This window comes from Micromys minutus (assembly GCF_963924665.1).
Source record: "Micromys minutus genome assembly, chromosome: 21".
Taxonomy (NCBI): domain Eukaryota; kingdom Metazoa; phylum Chordata; class Mammalia; order Rodentia; family Muridae; genus Micromys; species Micromys minutus.
This window is the reverse complement of record NC_137956.1, coordinates 19,561,257-19,585,761: the sequence shown is the minus strand read 5'-3', so window position 1 is coordinate 19,585,761 and position 24,505 is coordinate 19,561,257. Positions and strand designations below refer to the sequence as shown.

At 42.8% G+C, this 24,505-nt stretch overlaps 1 protein-coding gene across 1 annotated transcript in view; it reads left to right on the top strand.

Annotated features, from left to right (window-relative positions):
- Positions 1–2,207: 2,207 nt before the first annotated feature.
- The window catches only part of UBE3D (ubiquitin protein ligase E3D), a 137,791-nt gene continuing 115,493 nt past the window's right edge, over positions 2,208–24,505 (top strand). Inside the window, exons 1-5 of the mRNA XM_080934120.1 lie at positions 2,208–2,373; positions 8,652–8,848; positions 11,802–11,892; positions 19,662–19,830; positions 24,159–24,228. Of these exons, the coding sequence (XP_080790246.1) occupies positions 2,297–2,373; positions 8,652–8,848; positions 11,802–11,892; positions 19,662–19,830; positions 24,159–24,228 (604 nt within the window). The 5' untranslated portion in view covers positions 2,208–2,296. The remainder of the gene's footprint in view (positions 2,374–8,651; positions 8,849–11,801; positions 11,893–19,661; positions 19,831–24,158; positions 24,229–24,505) is intronic.

Sequence of the window (24,505 nt, the reverse complement as noted above, 5' to 3'; positions counted from 1 at the left end):
AGCTACCAGCGTGCACCGCGCGCGCCCACGCCGGCGTCGACGTCGGCGGCCTCGGTCCCCGCCCCCGTCCGCTGCTCCGGCGCGGCTGCTAGCCGGCGCCACAGCGCCCCCACGCGGGAGATCGTGGGGACGGCGGCGAGAAGGCGTTTGCAACTCGCCGGAAGTGCCCTCCTGTGATGGAAGGGGGAATTGAAGGCAGCTTTGAAACAGTGTTTAAGAGCCAGACTGAAGTTCAGGCTCAGAGTCTGGAACTGAGAGAAAGTTTAGCACTTCTTTGGTATCTAACCTTCTTTCAAACGTAGAGTTATTTCAAAGGGTTCTGCCGGACCATCGCATCAGGAAAAATGAAAGCCTTTACAACTGTTTTTGCAGATGCAAGCTTTAAACCACGTATGAGGTGCACGCTATTCTAAGGACTCTGTGTATTTTGCTATGTGTCAATATTTAAGGATTGTCAACATTTAAGTGACATCCTTTAGTGTAAAAAGTAGAAGATCAACTGTCTTTCAAATAAACGAGTTGACACTAAGCAGTAGTTACTTTTTTTTTCTCCAAAGATCACATACTTATATTTTATGTGGCAGTACCTACAAGCATGCATGTGCATGCTTGGAGCCCGGAAGGGATCAGATGCCCTGACGTTGTTAGCAGTTAAGGGTGCTGGAACCCTAACTTCCTAGTCCGCTGAAAGAGCAACCAAGTGCTCTTGACCACAAAGCCAACTCTCCGCAAGCTTTTGTTTTTTAAGCCATCATTCCCTCCTAGGATCTCAAATTGTTGGAATGAAACAAGAATTTATGCAACAATGTGATGGACTTTAAAACACCTCAAAGGCTCATATTGGAAAACTTACCCGAAATCACAAATTTTCAGTATGCATAAGACCATGTTTGTTTTGAGACAAGGTCTTGCCACATAGCCCTAGATGGCCCTGCACTCAATATAAAGCCCAAACCGACCTTGAATTCAAAGCAGTCCTGTCTCAGCCTCTTAAATGCTGGGATCACAAATGCCCGCCATCCTTGGTTTAGACCTATTTAGAAACGCTTCCAGTGTCGGGTAATTATGACTGAAATTATGAAACAGAACATCAATAAAGAGGATTTCTGTCCTGGCTAGTTTTATGTCAACTTGATACAAGATAGAGTCTTCTGAAAGGAGGGAACCTCAATTGAGAAAAGGACTCCATAAGATCCAGCTGTAACTCGTTTTCTTAAATATTGATTGATTTGGGAGGCCTCGGCCACGATGGGTTGTGCTATCCCTGGGTTGGTGGTTCTAGGTTCTATAAGAGCAGGCTCAGTAAGACCGTGGGAGCAAGTCAGTAAGTAAGCACCCTTCCATAGCTTCAGCTCCTACCTCCAAGTTTCTGCTCTGTTTGGGTTCCTGTAGCTGAATAAACCCTTTCTTCCCCAAGTTTCTTTGGTAATGTTGCTTCATCATACCAAAAGTAACCTTAACTAAGACAATTTCCCTTACACAAGCTATCGTTTTAAATTATAGCTTTTCGTTTTTAAAGACGTCCTACTGAAATTCTATGGCCCGGTATATTCGTTTAGACCACACCGGATCTTTTACCTTATCAAACTATCAAAAATGAATCTTGTAGGAGCAGTTAAGCTATGACTAATTTTATGTCTGCAGTATAGTGGGAATGTATATCAGAAATTCCTCATTTTCTTTTTGCTTCTCAAAAGTTAAATGAATGATTAGTCAAGATACTAGACTCCCCCGCTGTCTTTTCATAGCCTACACACGTTTCTGCAACTGTTTCGGTCTTGGAACTACCACATCTGAAGCGAAATGTAATGGCCAGTCAATCTTTGACATTTTGGATGCATCGGACCGAAGCTAATAAACAGTACTAGTTCACATAAAGGAGACTCAAGATAAAGTGGGCTTTGGGGCAGGTATTTCAACTCTGGACTTGACCTTTGTACAGCCTCTGCTCCATTATCCACCCAAGCTAACCAAGAGGAGAATTCCTCCGGCTCCAAATCTGAGCTTTCTGCTCATTTCGGGGAGGGAAATGCTCACAGCCAAGTCCAAGCATCACCCTTCAGTGGAGGCCACTGGGTCCCACCTGCCCTGCTAGAGCTGGACTGGGAGAAGGTCGGCGCCTCGGCAGTGCGTTCTCTGCCCGGAAGGTGGCGCTCCAGCCCACAGCCGGCCACCCCGGATCCCGCCGCGCTGCCTCCGCCCGGGAGCCAGCCGCCTGCCGCGGCCGCACGCGCTCCCAGCCGGTCCAGGCTCTGGTGACGTCGGGCTCGGTCCCGCGTGGGTCTCTGGGTCGGCCATGGCGGTGGTTGCGGCGGAAGCACGCGTGTTCCTGGAAGTGAGGAGACGGCTGCAGAGCGCGCTGCTAATCCTGGGGTAAGGGAGGAGGCACGGGTGCGCGGGACCGCGTGTGTGGGGCCATGCGCGCGACTAGGAGGCTGGTGAGCGTGCGCGTGGCACGGGAGCGCGGATGCGCGGGACCGAGCGCCCCGGACCGTAGGCGCGTGCGCGGGACGAGATGGTTTGTCGGGCAGGCTCTTTAGTCACTGAACCGTTTCCCCAGCCTGTCTGCGAACTTTTAATTTCATATTTACTACAAACAAAACATATTTACCGTGGGGCGGTAAAATGCTGCTTTTTTTTTTTTTTTTTTTTTTGCTTATGGTCAGCAATTTTAATGGAAATATCTGCTATTTCTGTCCTCATTGTTCTGTAATTAAGGGTACAGACATTACCAAATACAGCTGCTTAATCCCTAGTACAAAACGAACTCTGTAAGCCACAAAAACGAACCCTGTAAACCAGTTGAGAAACCTTCCTTGCTAGGCTGCTTGTTTGTCTCTCTGGTCTTTTGACTGTTGACTTCTAACACAAGTTACTTACCCTAGTAACAACCCTGGTCTGGTCTCATTCAACCAATCTACACGATTTCACTGTTTCTTGAACTGTGTTGACATGTGTATTAGTCAGAGTTCTCTAGAGTAACAGCATTTATTGAATGAATCTCCCTATAAATAGAAAGGGGATGTATCAGAATGACTTACAGCCTTCAGTCCAGACAATCCAACAGTGACTGGCTGTGAATGAATGGCGAGTTCAAAAATCCAGTGACTGCTCAGCCCATGAGGCTGTATGTCTCATCTGTTCTTCAGTGTACTTGGGGATGCCAGCAGGCAAAGAGCCTCCTCCCATGTTTTGGTCCAGCAGAAGTTATGGCTTATATTTGAGGTGGCTCTTCTCAGTTCAAAAGATCTAGATAGAAACTTGTCTTCCTACCTCAAAGGCAGGAAGTAGACCTTCCTACTTCCTCATAGTGTGCCCTCCATTTTGGGATTTTAATTAATTTCTGATAGAGTCAGGCTGACATAGCCAGCCAATGCATTGATTGTTGTTTCAAGCTGCTTTCCCCAACTTGTTTTTGTTGTTTTGTGTTTTTTAACATTGTATTCATGGTTGGTGAAAGTTACTATGTAAATCAGGCTGACCTTGAACTCATACAGATCTCCCTGCTTGTGCCTTCCAACACTGGGAACCTCCAACAGGGCTTTGAGATTCAAGTTTCATCTCTGTTGTAGCTTCTAAATGAGTATCCCTTTCCTGTTTCTTACTGTGTAATTTTCCATTGTCTGAGTATCTCACAAACCATTTTCTTACTTTTCTTTTGCTGGACTTTTTAATTTTTACTTCCAGAAAGTGTTTATTATGAGTCAGCTGCCTTAGCTTTGCTTTATATGGTGTGTGTGTGTGTGTGTGTGTGTGTGTGTGTGTGTGTGTGTGTGGTGCTGGAGCTGAGCAAATACATTTGCCACTGGCCCCCAGCCTTGTTTAATGTCTTCTTATGGCATAATACATACTTGGTTAATACCTAAGGGTGGAATTACTGTAAGACAGGATAGATGTGTGCATCACTTTGTGGGAAACTGTCAAACAGTTCTCAAAGGCGGCTTCTGATGGAATGAAGAGGTATCTCATGTAATTTTAATTTCCTTGGTGATGTACAGTGTTGAGAACTTTTTAAATCTACGTCTTGATAATCCAAACATGGTCTTTTAAAAGCATTTTTCAGTTTCTAGCTAAGAAAAACAGGTTAGTCTTGTTGCTAAGTTGAAGATGTATAAAAAGTCATGTGAATTTGTGGATGGTTCCTGGCATCTGTGGCGGACATTTTCACTTTTCTAATGCAGGTTGAATATGCCTTACTAGAAAAAGTCTGCGTGGGCTGAAGTGTTTCATATTTTGGACTTTTCTAACGTTTGTAGTTTTTGCATAGATTTCACTGGTTGAGCATCCCTATTCTGGAAATCCGAGGTGGTTTGGATCTGTATCTTTTTCGTTCCAGGGCATTTTGGATTCTCAGCATAGGGATACTCAGAGTGTTTTGTCTTTTGATGAGCAAACATTTTAATCTTAATAAAATCCAGTGTCTCAATTTGTTTTAAGCAGCCTTATTTAATGCATTAAATCCTTGCCCACCTCAACTTTGTGAATACATCTACCGCCCCAGGATTCTTTTATTTATGTCTTTAGAGATGGCTCTTGCTCTGCTAGCCGGTGTTTGTGAACTCCTATGTGCTTACCTCAGCTTCCCAAGTCCCTGGGACCACATGCATGGCTGACACTGCTCAGCTCCTCTGCATTTGTTTTCTAGGAGACTGACCACTTTTGTTTCTGTCTCTAGCACACTGGATTAATTCTTGTGTTCGTGGTGAAATATGAGTCAGTTTATTTTATTTTGTACGGATATCCAGTTGTACCATATATTTTTTTTTCTCATTGGATGGCTCAGCATCTGTATAGCAAATCAGTTCCCTACACTGTTTGTGTGAACATTGTTTTCTGCCCTTATCCTTTAGATCTGTGTTTTTATAAGTGTTTTTTTTCTCATGTAGCACACAGGTGTTTATGTCAAATAAATTTTGACAGTCTTATGTATTTACTAGATTTTTTACTACTTTTATTTATTGATATGGTTGAGTTTGGATCATCTTTATTTAGTTAATTAATTTATTCAGTTTTGGGTTTTTGGGTAGTCCTTGGCCATCTTGGAAATTGCTCTATAGAATAGGCTAGCCTCAACTCAGAGATTCATCAGCTTCTTCTGCCTTGATTAAAAGCATGTGGCACCTGGCCTACTTTAAAAACTGTTTATATTGGCATCTCAAGGTTAGGAATACAAAGAGGTGAGTATAACATTTATTCTAATGTAACTGGGGTCTCTAAAGCTTGTGGCCTCTGTCTGCTAACCTAGGTCTGTTGCAGTAAATAGAAAATGGACAGACAGCTCATTCTTTCATCAGCCTCCCGAAGTCTCACTAGTGTGAGATTCTAATGTGGCGCCGAGCTCACACCGTGCAGTCCCCACACCACTTGGTGCTCCAAGCCACCTCTAGGAACTCAGACGCAGCTCACCTGCTGCTTCTGTCTTGGGTGGACACGACCGCCCCAGCATGTTGTTTTCACTCACTTCCTCTTGGCATGTTGTTGCCAAGCCTTAGACACACACGTCCCAACTGTGTGGCAGTTCTTATGCACTCCACTATACCCTTTGAACTCAAGTAGTCACATCAAAGAACACACCAAACTACTCTGATCCAACAGGTATAGTATAATTTGCCAACCTAGATAAGTCAAATGATCTTGTAAAATTCCATCCCTTATAAAACATTCATAACAACCTTATTCATGAAGAGATGCGCCGAGAGAAATATACAGTCTGCCTCCATCTTGCCTCCTGAATCTCCTCCTCTCTCAATCTCCTCCTACTGCCTTCTCCTCCACTCCTAGACCTTTCCCCGCCCATCTCTCTAATGTCCAATCATGTATCGCCTTAACATAAACCTACAGAGAGCCAATGGGGAACATAAAGGGGAGCAGGTGGGGATAGGTGTGGAGCAGAGGAACAACAAGAGAATATAAAAATTATTATAGCAAACCCCAACTGCTGCAGGGAATTTGATCATACTGTGGACCTCTAGATTGTATCATTTACTGAAAAACAAACAAACAAACAAAAACTCTAGTTATGGTGTGGCTGAGCCCTTAGCACATACCTTTACTCCCTCTGGCTGAAATTACAGTCACACCCTTAGCATACACCTTTAATCCTAAATGGTGAAGGTGAAGTTAGTGTGTACATGGAAGCACCCTGTTTGAAAATGTCTAATTGAGTGGCAGACAAACTGACGAGTCAGAGAAAGATTTGACAGAATAGGGTTTGCCCATCCTTAAGAGAAGAAAGACGAAAACGGGGCTACTTAAGAGAGAGCACCACAGAGGAAAAGAAAGAAGGTATGAGAGTGTTTTACAGAGACAGGGTGAAGAGAGAACAAGCTAGACACACATGAAAACAGAACAAACCAAACAATGAAGGAGCTGGAAGCTTAGGACAGATTGCCAGAATTAGTAGGAGGACATGCAGAGGATTTCAGGAGCATCTGAGAGAGAAGCCAGAATGAGTAAAATAGCATAGAGAAGAGTTTGAACGAGAACCGGTGGGTAAAACCATCCAGACAGTTCAGAAAGAGCTAGAAGGGGTGAGCATATTCAGCTGCAAGTCTCAGAGGCTGCAAACACTCTAGGCATAGATTAGATTGTAAGGAGGCTAGAGCTTCCAGGTGTAGACCTATGTGGGTTGATGTTAAGGTGGTACGTGATTGGACAGTGGAGAGGTAGGTGAGGAAAAGGCTAGGAAAACAGAAGAGGAGGAGAGGAGGGTGGATTCCAGGAGGAACGAAGATGAAGGCAGATGTATATCTTTCTCTCTTCGAATCTCTTCATGAATAAGGTTGTTACGAATCTTTTATAAGGGATGGAATTTTACAAGATCATTTGACTTGTCTAGATTGGCAAATTATACCTGTTGGATCAGAGTAGTTTGGTGCGTTCTTTGATGTGACTACTAAATTGAGTTCAAAGGGTGTAGTGGAAGAACGCATAAAGCGCACCACAGAGTTGGGATCTGTGAGTATAAGGCCTGGCAACAACAGGCCAAGGGGAAGTGAGTGAAAACAACATGCCGGGGTGGTCATGTCCACCCAGGACAGAAGCAGCAGCAGGTAGAGTGAGATGTGCTGTCCTTGGGTAGCTTTGAGGAGGGTGTGGCCCCTTAATAAGAATACTAAGAATGCCCACTAAAAGAGTTTCCACAGGGACGATGTGATGTCCTTGGTTTGCCTCTTTACTTTAGCACATAGTAGTATGGTATAGGTTTATCTCATTTTTCTTCCCACTCTATTCCTGATGTAGTTTTCTTCCAAAGAACCTTATTGTTTTGCTTTTTAAAAACATTTAAAGAACTGTTTTTACTGGTTGTGTGGGGCAGCACATGCCTGTGATCTTAACGCTTGGGATTTGGAAGCAAGAGTTCCGGGTCATTCTCCACTACATAGCTGTTGAGGCTAGACTGGGATACCTAAGACCTTGTCCCAAAAAACATGTATGTATGTATGCATGTATGTATATGTATGTATAATGTATGTATGTATGTATGTATAATGTATGTATGTATGTATGCATGTATGTACGTATGTATAATGTATGTATGTATGTATAATGTATGTATGTATGTATGTATAATGTATGTATAATGTATGTATGTATGTATTATGTATGTATGTATAATGTATGTATGTATAATGTATGTATGTATGTATAATGTATGTATGTATGTATGTATAATGTATGTATGTATGTATAATGTATGTATGTATGTATAATGTATGTATAATGTATGTATGTATGTATGTATGTGTGTATGTATGTATGTATAATGTATGTATGTATGTATGTATGTATGATATATGGGTGTATAAATACTTAATGGGAATCTAGCCTCGGGCCTTGCACAGGCCACCAAATCAAATCTCCAGGACTTATTTTTAAGTAGAAAATTGTCCTATAGACTATTTTGATGCTCATTACTATTGGAATGTCATTTCTTTTAAAAATGTAGCATGTAGATTATACTGTTGACTTTTGCACATTCATCCTCACCTATTTATATCTCTGTATCTATGTACATCCTAAACCTTGATTTCATTGAGTATCCCCAGTTCTAATCCACCGCCACAGGGTACATTCTCGCATCCTCCCTTTGTTTCCATGTGTTCTAACTCCCCAGAGACGTGTTGTTAGGAGGCAGGGCCTCTAAGATGAGGGAGAGGCAAGCAGAGGGAGAGAGACCCCAGAGCTGCCTTCCTACACAGTATCTTACGGAGACCATGTGGTTTATGGAATGGCCGGTATAGATCAGCAACATCCTCAGATGAAAAATCGATGCAAGAAAACTTACACCTGTATGAAATGTGTGTAACCTTGCTGTGATCTCCTAAGCAGTGTAGTTGAGACACACAACCCATGCTGTTGTGTTCACAGAAAGCTTGCTGGCATCTGTGTCTCTTTATGAAAATCTCGATTATCCGCTAACAATACTTTGATTTTTTTTTTTTTTTTTTGACTTTAATGCTGGCCCCAGAGTTAAAAACAGGACATCTACAGCCCTGCATGATCTAACCTAGTTCAGCTTGTTTCCCAGGGTCTGTTTCTGTTCTCCTGGGACGGGAATTTTAGGGTCTCTATGCTGGGTTAAGATATTGATCCTGTAAGCTGTGTCTTTCAGCAGAGAGAAGTTATTCATTTGGCTTTTGTGTTATCAGAGAGCCGGATGTAGGAGGGATGCACCTGGACATTTCCATAACGCCCTCCTCTCTTTCGATGAGAACCCCTGACGGCTGCACCGAGATCCGGCTTCCAGCAGGGGTCAGACTTGTACCTTCCTCGTGCGGCGGGCTGCAGTACATTGGCGGAGATGGTTTACACCTGCGCCTGCAGGCCCAGGCTGACCCCAGCCCACGTGAGTAGCAGAAGAAATCCTAAAGGGCTTTGACGTTCCTTAAGCTGAACTTCTCCCAGGTCAAAGGATTGGCAATCAATGCTAGAAGGGCCGAGAGGTTCCACGGTCTGGATCCACTGTGTGCCGTGAACTATATCACTTCTCTTTCTCGAACTTTCACGTCTTTCTTTTAACTGTATGCTTGAAAATACTCTTTAACTTTTAGAGGCTTTTTAGTGTCGTCGCAAATTTGAGCAGAAAGTACAGAGACTAATCCCAAACCACCTAGCTGGTTTCTTTAATCGTAAATCCGGCTCACAGACAGGAGGGTAAAATTATAAAGCAGTTGTATGAAACTTGGTTGATTTTTAAAACACTGCATAGATACGTTTTTATTCAGCAGACAGGTTAGCTCCTACTGGGTGTGAGCCGTTTGATATGGGTGCTGGAAACACAAATGCCAAATTCCTTCTGGGAATGTGGAGTATATAGCCTATGGGGAGTGACTGAGTTTAGTGAAGGCCACCCTGAGGGTGTGACAATTTGAGCAGTGGAAATTTTTCAGCCACAAAGAGACCATTCTAAGATGGGACAGTACATGCAGATGACCCGACATTTCATGTGAGGCAGGATACATTGTTGTGGTTGGATGGTTGTAAATGTAGTGCTTGTGACTGTGGCTGTATACAAACTCAAAATGGGTATCGATGCATTTAGGTAGTAAACTTTTTCTTTTTGTAAGCTCTCAGGGTTTTTTTGTTTGTTTGTTTGTTTATTTAATTCTGGCTCATTGCATTTTTAAAATAATGTGCTATAGACAAGGCAAACAGCGTTGGAAGAAACTGTGTTGATACTTCATATCAGAGAAAGACTTTGCTTGTTTCTCTGACACCTTGCTGAGCCATCTGTAGGTAGCCCTTCATCAGAGCCATGTGGAGTCTGGAGGTGGGGACAACTGGATTGCCCCAAGAAGCCTGTCAGAGATGTAAAGCCATCCCTGGCTTTTGAAAGGCAAGAGAAGATGGGGGGGGGGGGGTCACTATTTTTATTTATTTTTTGCCTAAGAGTAATTTTGCTAAGAATAATGTTTGGAATTAAAGAATGGCTGAAGTATGCAGAATCAGTTTTAGAAACAAGGGACAGGAAAAGGAGCTGTCACGACATGCCTAAGTGACATCTGATAAACACCTGGAATGACATTGAATTCTGAAATGCAGGGCAAGGTCACCGGGATGGAAAAATAGACAGATTGTCCCCCGAACTGTTGCCTCGTGTGCCCCATGCACATCTTTGCCATTATCACTTTTCCCGTTAGCACAATAACCACAGCAGGAACTTCCTGTTGCCTTTGGAAACTGGCAGGCATAAGAGCCTCCGTGTTCCCTAGGAGAAAGGACCTAGGAGACCCCCCAGGGACATAGAATTTGGGTTAGTTGCCTAGTCATGTAGTCTGTAACTGAATTATTTTCAACATTTTCAGTCAACAAGAAACATTTAATGTTTTAACTCTGGACAAAATCTATCCACTGTTGTGTACTAGTTTGTGTATTATTTGTGTTTGTTGGACTATTTCTTTGTGATTTTGAAGCATTTTGTTCAAACACCTGAAAAGGGAACTGGCAAAGCCTGTTCTATGGTGCATGAAAAGCCACGTAAATCATATTCCTCCACCTTTGACTGCTTCAGTGCTTTTTCTCATAATAGGTGGGGGATAAGCATTTGCCGCATGAATGACAATCAGGCAGGTGAATACTGGGGTGCACTGAAATCTAAATACTGTAGACAGTAACTTGAAATTTTTAACATTAATTGTGTCTCAGGGTTTTCAGGAGTTGCCTTTTCAGCTGCAAGACCACACTTTTCAGGAGCGATCCTGATCCACATCTCCCGGGCACACGGTTATAAGGTGAACCTGGTGAAGTGGTGGCCCTTTTGTGTGTGTGATTTGACCTGGTGATACCTTTCCCCAAGCCGCAATGCCCATCCAGGATTCCACTCTTGACCCAGTGGCCAGCAGAGGGCAGTGTTCTACTGAAAACTGATCGGTTCTGGACAGCACGTTGGAGGGCTCACCTAGGTCCTCCTTATAGATGCTCAGCATTAGAGAATAATGCTGTTTATTTAGTCTTCGTGCAGCAGGGATGTGTGTAGATACTTAGAGATTAACTCCAGAATTTCTTTTGATGGCCAGGACTTAAACTTTCTGGCATCTGAAAAAGCATCTTCAAGTATATGCAAAACCACACCAAGCAGATTCTATTGCTCGATTCTAATAACTAACTAGGACTTCATTTCTTCAATTAGGCTTTTAAAAAATAGATTAGTAATAACGTTTTTTTAAAAATAAAACTTTCCTTTGTTCACAGTGAGACGTCAGAAATGAGGGGAATAGCTATCCAGTACAACTGTGTGGGAAATCCAAATTTTCCCCATAACTCTCAGTGTCTCCCCTCCCTCTCACACCCATTTCCCACAGCTTCACAAAATTCATCAGAATTTTGCTCATGGGTGAGGAATCTCTTAAAAGCTTTGCATTCTTTGGATCTGCTCCACAGAGACCAGTCTAGCCATCCATTTTGCTTGCTCATACTGTTTAATGTGCAGGGGTGGGCATAAAATGTAACCATAAAAATGAAAAAGCCAGAGTGAACTTGAATTTTAGCAATCTATCACTAGTCATTGTTAGTATAGAATTTATTGTATTTATAGAATGAGAGAAGGAACTCGCCAGTATGTTACAAGATAATCTAGGGCAGCTCCTGGCTCAGGAAATCTAAGCAAAATCTGTTGGTTTTGGAAACACTTGGCAATGTTTGCTTCTGGTTGAGTCATTGGATAGTTCTAATTAAGCCTATATGTCGGAGTAAATCATAAACAGTGTGTATTGCTGGTAACTTATTGTGCTAGCAAACTCTTTAAATATGATTATTTGTCCCATACTACTAAGACTTGCTGTTTTGTTGATTTCCTTCAGAACTGATTTCAGTGTTTAATCAAAGCTTGCAAGCCCAAGAATGTTGCACGTTTTATTGCCAGTCCTGTGGCGAAGTCACGATCAAGGACAGGTAAGGAATTTGTTCAACCCTGATTAAACTGTGCCTGGTGGTGGCTTCTGGGAGTAATTACCAAGGGAACTCTGGAGGGCCTTAAAGTAAGAGCCATCTTAGTGTCACTTGGAACAAAGTGAACCCTGGCTGTCACTGTGGTGCTGGAGTGGCACAGGAGTCTGGTCCGAGGGAGGAAGCTGGTTCTGGTGGAAGAGCCGGCGCCCATCACTGAGCAGAGAGCTGTGGAGCTGACCTCTGTGCGTCCCTTTTGTTCTGAGGGTATGTTGGAGTTTCCATGGTAAGTGAATTTTCGACCTGTGGAAGCTGAGCAGCGGGACTTTTTGTCTGAGCTAGTTTAATCAGGGCGTCTCTAAAACCATTTCCTAGTTCCCCTGTTTACTAAGGTGGAGCATACGGAACATGCATTAACCTTTCCTTGGTGATTAGGTTAATCTTGTAACCGGCGCTGGTGATGTGCCGTAATTACCCAATGGAGAAGGGAAGGGCTCTTGGCTGTTTCCTTAGCATTCCCAAGTTGGCTTCCTTTTCTTTTTCTCTTCCTCAAGTCAGCTTTCCGGTTTCTTGGGCATAAATGCTTCCTCTGAATTTTCAGCTTCTGGTGACTCATGTGGAAGTCAGATGGAAACATTATTACTGTTAGCAGTATTTAAAAGAAGAATTCAGTATTCTTGGATGGCTTCAAATAAATGATGCTTCCTTTCTGAGGCCTGCTTCTCTTCACTGATGCTATCATGCCAGACCTTTGCCTGGTTTCTGCTCCCCAACCATAGTCATCAGCCGATGTGGCCATTTGTGGCCTTTGGAGCTGAAGTCATCTTCTTCTGCCTACTGTCACCCTGCCTACCGTCACCATGCCTAATGACACTTTGTCAGCAGCCTTCTTGCTGCCTGCTCAACCTTCTTCTGCTTCTGCCCCGTGCAGATGCACTCCCCTACCACCGTGTAGGTCTTCTAAAGCACAACTGTTCTTCCTGGATGGAGTGCTAGGATCCTTTGTGTGGCACGGCAGCTCCAGTCCTCCCTCCCATATCAGCCTCTAGCCTCCTCCCTCCTTGTCAAGTTCCCAAGTATCACATGGGCCTGGTCCAGAGCCTGTGTTCCATGGCTTTGCCAGCTTTTCTGAATCCTATCTTTACAGGATATCCCCTACCTGAAAGCTACTCCCTTTCCTGAATGCTACTCCCTTTCCTGAATGCTACTCCCTTACCTGAATGCTACTCCACCCTCTCTTCCTCCCTGGTTAGTTGCCACCTGCTAACTCAGCTGACACAGCATTCGCTTGTCTCGTGACTTGTGACATAGCAAGCCTAGTCTCCCTCCTGGGTTGCATTAGGTACACACCATGGGCCTGAGGAATGGGGACAGCCACGCTGACTTCCATATCCTTTTATTCCTGCTCTCTTGACTGCATAGTCTAGAGAGAGAGTCAGCAACGGCAAGACCGAGCTTCCATCCACCATTCACTATCCCAGTGGTCTTGGATAAGTTATTTAATCATTGTCTTCTGCACTGTCCTGATTGAGAAAATGTAGCTAACAATAGGACTTACCTCATACAGCTGTTGATGGGATCTGATGATTCAAGTATTTCCAGCAGTGGTATGGGCAAACATTTACAGTAATCATCCTTACCGGTGTCCCCCGGAATCAGGCATGGTGCCTAGAGAAAAGTGTATTCTTAGTAGGTGTTGCTGGGTTGGATGGAGTAAAGCTAGGTGTGTTTATTTTGGCTTCCCACCAGCCTTTCTTGCTTGCCTCCTGATCTCGGCAGGGTTCCAAGGAGATGAGCTGGTACAAATGCACCCTCAAGATTTAAGGAGGTCACACACAGAGAACTTCTTCTGAGTGACTGTCATGAGTAGGAAATGAAGAGGTCTTAAACCTGCAGAGAGGAAGCTGCTCCGAATCGGTACCAGACTGGCTTCTGAAAGAGCTAAGAGATCTCTGTGTTCTGGCCTTCTCTCAGTGTGTTCCAGGCTCTGGTTTAATTCTCAGATGAGGTTTCTGAAAGGTCTAATCCCATGCTACACTGCAGTAATGCAGACCTTATGGCAGGAACAGTCACATTCTTGGTTGGTGCTATGAGAGGAGGGAACTGCCGTTTTCCTGTGGCCTGGTATTTGTGCTCCGTTGGGAAAGGATGCTTTGGGAGAGGGCCTCACTATAGTGCCCATCTCTCCCGTCCAGGGCTGGGACCTTCTGCTTGTGCCAAACCTGTCTGTGATTCTCCAGCTGAGGCTGGGGAGCATGTGGGGCTGAGAACTGTCTTTCTCCTTGACTGTCAGGAGGCGTGGCATTCCTCCCCAGTGAACTTCGACTTTCTGAGAGGGCAGAGGACCGGTTTGTACCACCTTAGCTTCTTCTAGCAAAGCCTTCTAATAATTCACATTTCCCAAACTTACCAGGAGAGCTAAGCAATGTAGCATATGTAACAGAAAATGCTCAATAACCTTTTAAATTGGTTTTATTGATTCCTTTTCCCCTTTCTGGATTTTTTTTTTTTAAATATGGAGCGCTTCACGAACTTGCATGTCATCCTTGCACAGGGGCCATGCCGATCTTCTCTGTATCATTCCAATTTTAGTATACGTGATGACGAAGCGAGCCCTGGAATTTTTTTTTATTATTAGTAAACTAGATAGCCTTTTATTAGTAAACTAGCAAATTATCCAGTTTAACATCTCTTGGGGTTGAGTACGGTGGCTCACATGTCTGTAGCAGTCAGAGTGAGATGAGGACAGTCCCCCCTCCCCCTTTAACAGCACACCTATGTATCAAGCCTGTGAGTATGTCGGGCATCTCAGATCTGGAGTACTTCAAGGTTTACATTCATCTTCATCTTGGACACCATAACCTGCCACTCTGGATGGCTTTCCTCAGTCTCTGCTCTTGACTGTTGAAACCAATCCCAGACAGCACTCTGCTCTTCCCCCTTAGGGACCAGTTCTGTGTGGTTGGTAAGGACCACTCTGGTGCTTCTTGGAAAGAAAGCGAGGCACGCAGTGTGTGTTCTCACTAACATCAGTGAATTGTATACAGCATTCTTCAGAAGGCATATAGGGTCATTGATTGCTTCCTTGTAAACTTTTATTATTCTTATATTGTGTGCGTGCGTAGCTATGTGTGGGTGTATGCAGGGGTGAGTACAGTTGCCTGTGGAGTTCAGAGAAGACCGTCAGCTCTCCTGGAGTTTGAGTGACAGGTGTCTGAACCGCACGGGTGCTGGGCTCACGTCATCTGTGGGAGCCACCTCTCAAGGTTAAGCCCTCTCCTGGGAATAAGTTACTTTAGTTTTAGGGGGATTATTTCCCTTATCTGTAAAATGAAGACAATGGTTTGAAGAAACCTCTAAGAGTCCTTTGAATGAGGAAGATTCATGTTTCGAGGGAAGTGCAGAAGTTAGGAGACGTTCGTTGAGTTGGAAAGACTGGTTTAATTGCCAGCACCAGGGTACCAGAACTCTCAAATAATGACAGCCACTCATCTTTCAGGGCTTCATGTTCTCAGCCAGTTTGTTTTGACTGACTAATAACTAACGACACCTTGTTTTGTTTTTGCTTTTGTTTTTACTACAAGACAGTTCCTCAATTTATAATTCTTTACTCCAATGTTTCCTACAAAATTTGTCTGGATATGAGCAATTATTTGATTATATTCTTGTTGAGACCAAACAGTTCATCCTATTGGGCAACAACAGATACATTTTTCTTTTCTTTTTTTTTTTGTAACTAGTCTAACAAACAGCCAGAGGTCATTGTGCTTGGATTTTGCTACACCTTCTAGAAATAGATCCATGTCAGACTAGAATGACATCAGTAGCCAAACAGATTTTTCCACCCACACCGTCTCTGGCATTGTCCTGAAGTCCGTGAACCAGTCCCTCCTGTCACCCACACTCTAATGCTTGGTTTCAGCCCCAAGCTCCTGGACCTCACTGCACTCTAGGAGAACAGCGGGATGGGCTTTGTGGAAACAGATGTCACGGCATCCAATTGCTTGCAGGAGTCACTTGGCAGAGCAGCTCTAACTGTAGCTGAGAATAGTCTTGTGCATATTATTACTTGTTTGTAACAGGAACAAATAGATTAAAGAATAGAGTCACCTCTAGATATATTATGGAGTATATACATTATGGAACACATGTTCAATCCCCGTCACCCTGTCCCCTCCCCCTAAACAATAATGCTTTGTACTGGCCTTTTGGCAACTGTATTAGTCAGGGTTCTCTAGAGTCACAGAACTCATGGATACTCTATATAGTAAGGGACTTTGTTATGATGACTTACAGTCTATAGTCCAACTTTCCAACAATGGTTAGCTGTGAATGGGAAGTCCAAGGATCTAGGAGTTGCTCAGTCCCAAGGCTAGTAGATTCCAGAAGTGCTGGCAATTAAAGGCAAGCAGGCAAAGAGAGAATCTTCCTTCTTCCAATGTCCTTATGTAAGTCTCCAGCAGAAGGTATGGCCCAGATTACAAGTGTGTACCACCACGCCTAGACCCCAGGCTGAGCTTGAACTCAAGAGATCTTGCCTTAGTCTCCTGGGATTTATAGCCACTATGCCTCAAGATCTCTATGCCAGGATCCAGAAACTTGTGTCTCCCAGTCTCAAGATCTGGATCACAGGTGAGCCTTCCAATTCTGGATTGTATTTCATTCCAGATATAGTCAAGCTAACAACCAGGAATAGCCACTACAGCACATTACATAAATTTAGGAATACAATTGTATATTACAGGTTAATCTTGGTATATAGAGACAAAGATTAGAATGTAAAGCTAGTTTTATAAAGCTGATGACCTGCTTGATAGAGGTTACTTCAATTTACTTAACTTCTGATAGCTGTATTTTGAGCTTTAATATTTGATATTTTTCTTGAGGTCTTTAATATTCAGTTAGTTATAATCCAGTCTGTAAAAAGCACTGTTATTGCCATTGATGGGAAACTGACTTCAAAGTATTTATTATAAACGTATTTTGTTTCTCACAGAACTTTAGGTCTAGAGGAAAACCTAAGCTACTGTTTCTCTTTCTTTCCAGTAGATTTTTGCTAAGCTACCTTAAAAAAAAAAAAAAAAAAGAAAAGATTAAAAAGTGTGTGTTTTGTTTTGAACACTTCTTGGGAAGTGGATGGTAGTAAACATCAGAAGATTTTCTACTGTAAAAACCCTTTTATTTTTGCAATGAGTTGTGCATTACGCAGTTCTTTCTGACGTCCTCTGTATATGGCTGAAGGATACATTTCCATCGTTGTTCGTTGCCATGTTGGGGTCAAGTTAACTCTGAGATCTCCTGCTTTGGGTTAATGTGCACTTTCATTTCTCCGATCTTTCATGGCTCTTTGACATTCTGTCTTTTTCATTGCACTGAGGTTTGGTACACACCCTGTAGGCACAGTGTCAGGAGACCAAGGATCTTAATGGAGAAGATCCAGGAACCTGTGTATGGCCTAACTCCTTTTCTCACTTCCCACTTAAAACACTGCGATGCTCCTACCTGTCTTTAGGACCAAGTCCTATCCTCTCCAAGCAAGTAACTCCCCACCGAAGGTGTGGTCATTCACCGCTCAGCCTTTACTACTGCCCTGCGTTGCCAGGGAAGTGGATGTATTCCAAGGGGAAGAGCGGTTTTAGAGCCAGAGAGACCTGGGGAAAGGCCCTTGTTGCTTCAGTCTCTTATTCTGCTGCATTTGCGAAGATTATTTCATACTCTGAAGCCCCATTTCCCTCCTCTGTGACGAGATCACTGGTTTTTGTTTTTATGTCATAGCGTCTTGAGCATTAAATATGATAAGGTGTGTGCAGTGCCACCGTGGGGCTTACTCGGTGCTTCTACATGTGCACACTATCAAGTTAACACAGGACACATCCGTTGCTCTCTGGGCAGCATCAAGAATTCCTCTCCTGCATGGGCTTTACTGCAGTCCATTCGAGTGACAGTTACATTCTCATTGGGGGACCCTTGTCTCCCCATGAATTGTTGTTCCAGGTACAGAACACAAGATCCACATCAGCTGCTGCTTTGGCTGAGAAAGTTTCTCCTGCCCTAACCAGTCGATGTTTCATCACAATCCTTTGGTTGTGGCTTTTAAGGTTTTACCAGGGTGACAGCATTCAGGGAAGTTCAAGGCATGCATCTTTACCAGATGTGTGCAGCTCATTCATGGATCTTCCCGGTAAGATGCATTTCACCAATCATGGATCTTTTTTTTTTTTTTTAACCGTAAGCAGTGTTGCCTAGCAATACATGTGATGCTAGGATCATATCTGGTTGCCAGGGTAACGAAGCTGGATGGTTATTCCTAAGGTCAGGTACTTTGGCAACAAGGGAAAAGGTTTGTTAATCCTTGTACCCTAGGGTGCGGCAGATCCAGCTAGGTAGACTTGTCAGACTTAGTAAAATTTACTACTTCAGGAAATACTTAAGAAGTGTGTCAAACACTAGGAATACAGCACAAAGACAAAGAGACGTAGTCCTGCCTTTATGTTGTTTCTTCTAGTGCCCCAATTCCTTTCCTTGCCTGGGGAACTCCAGTTTTATTATCCTTCAAAGACCAGCTCAGATGTTACATATTCTCTAAAGTTGATAAATGGGAGTGTGTCTTTAGTCCTCTCTGTCTGTCTATCCTGTGTACATGGGATGGTTCGGAAGTACCCTGAATCCCTTAAAAGTGTAGATTGCGTGTTTCCACGGGGATGTATGGTTGAGAAGACAGCTGATGCGTTTCTTCACATTTTCAGTGGGAGCTGTGCTGTCTCCTCCTCCTCGTTAATCTATTATGGGCTTTCTTACGCATGCCTTCCCTTGCTGAGTGTAGCCTATACTTCCTAGCAGAACGCCTTCAAAAGGAAGAGACTGTATATATGCGCTTGGGTGTCAGATGTCACACCAGCATAGTACCCATCTCATAGCGAGCTATCGGAAATGTGTGCTGATAGAGTCACCTGTAGTACCCTCCTAGGCTCAAAATGATGCCGGGGCGGCCCATTTCAGTCAGCATCCCTCTTCCCAGTTCTGGCCTGTAGAGTTACAAATTAAATGGTTTAACTCTTCCAACCTGCCACTGCCTTTTGTTGTTGTTGTTGTTGTTGTTGTTACTTATAGAGAGATGATTGGGAGAATCTAAGAAAAATGGCTAATAGGGCAGGAGGGGGAAAAATTAAAAAAAAAAATTGGGCTAATGGAAATGACACCCTCATATATTAAATATTTTAACTCTGGTCTTCTAAATACAAACTGATTTATTTGTATTTTGCTAGTGAGAGAAACAGTAGGGGTGACCTTAGGCAAAAGATCAAGGTTACCATGACTAGCTGATAACATTTGGTATCAAGTTATCAAATGCATGCAATCTTTGTGGGTGTCTTCTCGGGGCACATGTCTGCATTTGTGCATGCAGTATCTGTGTGTCTTCTCAGGGAACATGCCTCCCAGGCATGCATGCAGTGTCAGACTGTCTTGTCAGGGTACAGATCGGCCATACCTGAATGCAGTGTCTCAGGGCCTAGGCCCTTCGTGTGTACATGCAGTGTTCATGGACAGGACGGTTTGTGTAGGGAGCAAAGGGAGACATCTGCCTTCTTCCTGCCTCTTTACACTTTGTGAAACATTGTCTATCCTGAGCATATATTACCTTCCTAGTTGAGGGAAAGCGGCACTGCAAGCCTGTGGCTAAGGAGCCTCTCTCTTCTTCCATGCTGATCTAATTAAGAACACGTTGCATTTTATATAGTGAAAAATAAAAGATGCTGTTTTCTTCTTTCCACTAGGAAGCTCCTCAGGGTGCTCCCACTGCCAAGTGAGAACTGGAACGCTCTGGTTGGAGAGTGGTGCTGTCATCCTGACCCCTTTGCTAATAAGCCTCTCCATCCACGAGAGAATGACTGTTTTATTGGGGACTCTTTCTTCTTAGTGAATCTGAGAAGTGATTTGGAGCAGGTAAGAGTTGTACTGAAGTCTTCAATTGGTTTTAAAAAAAAAAAATCTTTTCAAAATACATGCAAGCTTAAGAGGTTGATTTAGATACCTACCAATTTGCTTGCTTTTAATTCAGGGTTTGTTGAAGGGCTTGTTCTTAGAAGCCCAAATTTATTATTTTTAACTGCTTCCATTCTCTAGTTCTTTAAAGGAAAGCTTTTAAACTCGAGCAGCCAATAGGGTCTGGGAGAACATTCCTGCGGAGATTTGGGAGGGTTATCATTTCCCACACCAAATGCCCTGCTTTCTGGGCATTATAATTTGCATTATAATCTGTTCATTTTAATCTCAAAAGTCTTAGTAAAAGTGCAGGAGCCTTAGCTCCGGATATCCACTTTGCAATTAGACCCAGGTATCTTACTGTGTTTGCCCAAGGTCTAGACTTGCACTGATGTTGGAACAGCATCTATCATCAGAAAAAAAGGAAAAGGAGCAGAGGAGGAGGACTAAGATGAGCAATGGGGGCCTACACTGCCGTTTTGCAGGTTGGGGTCACATGCTCTCCTTACACAGATTTTAAGGAGAAGGCAGCCTCCTTTTACCCCCAACATAAGTGGTTTACTCCCCTTTAAGAGGATATCAGCAGGTGTCGGTGTGGTCCTTATAAGGGGTTCTTGCCCAGATGGCCAGTCAGTAGAGATGTAATTTAAAACATGAAAATCATTGGTGGGCAGCTTTTGTTTCGATGGTGATCCTTACTGGGAGGAACAGAAGCATTTGCCTTTTCAATTTCACTTAGAACTCAGTCAATTTAGTTGTAATAAGAGCTGCAGTGTGTGGTGGCTGGACCTCTGGAGGCCACGAGCCAGCTTAAAAGAACACTGAGGAAGATGAAGGGGAAGGGGTCACATACCCAGCTTGCTATCAGTTACAGGTTCTTAGTGCCTCAACTTGCTGCAGAAAGAAATCCATTTGTCTGGCTCACGGTAAAGGACTTAAGCACTCTGTCTTTTTAACAGATGGAAGACTGGAAGTTAATATAGATCAATGTCATAGGCTTAAATGTATATTTTCATCTAACTTTAGATAACTCGTGTCCGCGTGTTTTCATTTTTATAACTAAGCCACCCACGCACAAAGTATCCAAAGGCGTGAGTGGAAAAACAGCGGGGAAAGAAGTAGGAGGAGGAGTGGAGTTTCTCTTTTTGGATAAACTGTGACAAAATATATCCTCTGCTCTTAACTTGCCAATTATATTGGGCCCTTCTAAAGAATTTATTGTCCTGTACTGTATATTAGAGGAGGGTTTTTATACTTAGACATTACAGTTTTCACCGTTAGGGGACGGTGGGAAGTCGCTGCCATGACATGGTGCTGTTGACAAGATTGTTTTCAAGTTGGTCTGGATGGAAGTTTCACTTTAATTGCATATTGTCGCAGTTGAAAGAGTGCCTATGACCAAAATAGTAACATAAATTTGGAGCCACTGCTTAAACAGGGCTCTCCCGGCTCCGGTGGGAACAAGGCTGCTCTGTGCCATTGAAAACCTATTCCTCATCTCACCTCGGCTAGCCATCCAGCCGGGTTTGCAAATGTCACTTGGTGACACAACATTCTAATGGGATCTCTTGGGAAAGATTGTGTGTGTGTGTGTGTGTGTGTGTGTGTGTGTGTGTGTGTGTGTGAGTGTGAGGCAGTATCAAGGGCCCTTAGAAACTGAAACAACACAAAAGAAAATAAAATCCCGGACAGGATGCTAATGCAGCTCTAGGAGCTCACTGCCATCTCAGATATATTGATTTAATTAGTCCTCAACAATGTCTTTCTTTGAGGTTTGCTCCGTAGCCTTCCCACGGTGTTAGGCGGTTTCATTACACAACTTTGTCTTATTATTTTCCTGAAGCTTAGCTAGAGAAAAATGCCCTGCAAAGTAAAGTGGAGCTTGTATTTAAACAGAATCAACATGCTGGAGTATTTTAATGAAAAAGGTCGGAGCTTGACAGCAGCGAGCCTCTCATGCTTTCCTTCCTCCATACCCCCTCGTCTCTATAGTACTGGATCTGCACCTCATTAACTTTCAGAAGCCCTCGTGCTGCGACTCACTTGTCATTTCTGATACTATTTTCTGGGCATCCCAACATATTGATTCTTTTACATCTTATAATAAGATAATAAAGGTGGACCTCAATCTCCCATAAAAGTCATAATATGATTCAAAATTTAGGAAACAAAACTAGGCATGGGAGTTTTTGTGCCTATGGTCCAAGCTACACTGGAAAGAGACCCAGATGGGGGATGTCTGAGTTCAGGAGTTCAAAGCCAGCCTGAGGGACATAAAACCTCATCTTGTCAAAACAACAAAGGCTTAGACAATACACCACACTTCAGTTTATTTTTTTAAAGATGCAAAATTGAATTTGGAGTGATTACTACTGGAATGTATGACCAAGACTGACTTTGTTTTTTACATTGTAGGGGACAGTGATTTTATAATTTTCAGCTTTAAGGAATTTCTTTTGTGAATTTTTATAATATCTACATAATACACTGATCATCTTAATTACCAGGCATGTTTCATTTGTCCCTTTTTTCTTGCTCAAGTGATTAAAGGCAAATTATAGTATTGTATCAGTTTTCCCTATGTGTTTTAGTACATGTGTAGGTCTAAAAATGGGGATTTAAAAATATGACTACAAGTAGCATTATCATGCCCAATAAAACCAGGCCATATACAAGTCATATCCATTGTCTTCAAAGAATGTTTAGTAAGTTTATTTGAATCAAAAGCCACATATTTGGTTGTTTTTTATTGATAAGTTCTGATTGTTCATTTCTTATAAGGTTAAATAAACAAACAAAAGAATACTTTACCTATCTTATTGAATGATAAAACAGTGGTCAGAGAAATGACCCAGCAGTTAAGAATGCTTTTTGCTGATGACCCAAGGTTAGGTCCTAGCCAGGTAGCTTACAACTAACTGTCTGTAATTCCTTCTCCAGAGAATTCAGCACCCTCTTCTGGCCTTCACAAGCACGCGCGCGCACGCGCGCACACACACACACACGCACACACACACACACACTCACTCACCAATGGTAGAACAGTCTGGACAGTAGCCTGGGAGTAGTTAAAAATCCTTCTCCTGTTTTAGGTCCCACTCAAAGCTAGCAGCTTCCGAGTCTTTTGGTGTAACACACCCAAGTCAGGAATGTACTGTCTCCAGACTCCATATTGGCCCACTAAGCATTATGCTTCTTTCTTGGTAGTAGGAGGGTCCAGGCACAGTAACTTATCCTTTACCTTTGAAGGAATATTTCTATCTTCCACATGACTGGACTTCTAGAAACTTCACTGAGGTAGACGGTCATTGAATTTGTACCCGTGGAGGTTAAAAGTAGACATTTGCTTCCCTGAGATTGTAGTTACAGATGGTTGTACACTGCCCTGTGGGTGTTGGGAATCAAATGGAGGTCCCCTGGAAAAGCAGCCAGTGCTCTTAGCTACTGAGCCATCTCTCTAGCCTCTCCTCCTATTTTTAAATTATGTTTTTGTTTTATTTTTAGTCAAGGTCCCATTGTGTTGCCCAAGGTAATCTGGAACTTGCTATGTTGTCCAGGCTTCATAAATGTTGTGATTCTAGGTATATTCCTTAGCTCACTTGTTTATGACATCTACTATGTTGTGAATGTATATGCATGAAGGGCACTATGTTGCTTTAATGAGGAACTGTGGGTCTTAAAAAGTACCTCCTTTAATGATTAGATAAATGCCGGCGATTACGAAATATCCTACTGACTCTGGAGTTTTGAAGTTTGAGAATGTTTCAGGAATTTGTCTCACTACCCATCTCTTCAGTTACAGTGCATATCTTAAATGGAATAAATAGAATTACATGAACAGCTTAGATATTTTTAACTTCTGAATTATGGGTGGCTATGACTTGTAGGTTGCTTTTACATAAATTATACTGGACACAGAGTCAGTGTATGAGCTAAAACGCTAATCCTTACGTATTCTGTACACTCTGAGTTGGGTAAGCTGTGACTGTTACCTTTGCTACCCACCCATGTGCCCCTTCTTTAGAAGTATGAAGTCCTTGTTCAGATTATTCGACAATGTTAGGATTGTCAAAGAAGTGGCTAGGATTGTAAAAGTTATTCTTTGGACCGGAGAAAAATGAACTCTATGCTTGTGAATTATGCACACAAGCTAAATGTATTCCTAGTATTTACTTGAGGGCAGGGTAGAATGTAAAGTTCAATGTATACCTTGGGGACTATGTTAAAATTATATATTCCTTTTAGGAAAAGTCGAATGACATTTAAATGACATTTTTTCTCTTCTACAGGAACCAAAAGCAAATACCAAAGTCATTTGTAAGCGTTGCAAGGTAATGTTGGGAGAGACCGTATCACCAGGTAGGAATTTCATAACACAAGGCTGGAATGACTGCAGATTTTATCGTCACTATGTAGGGAAGGCACATAATTAATTTATTTGATAGAATGAGTAGTTTAAAGAATTCAAACCACCTACTGTCTCCCCCAGTGTGCCAATATGTTTGTACATTCTGACCTTTACAAGTGCTAGTTAGCATTGAGAAGCTGTGGGCTGTTTTCAGTGTTCCATGTTCTCTTTGTAGAGTATGGAATTTATACTTAGTTCCAAAGTAAGCAAGGTTGGAGCCTTTTTCTT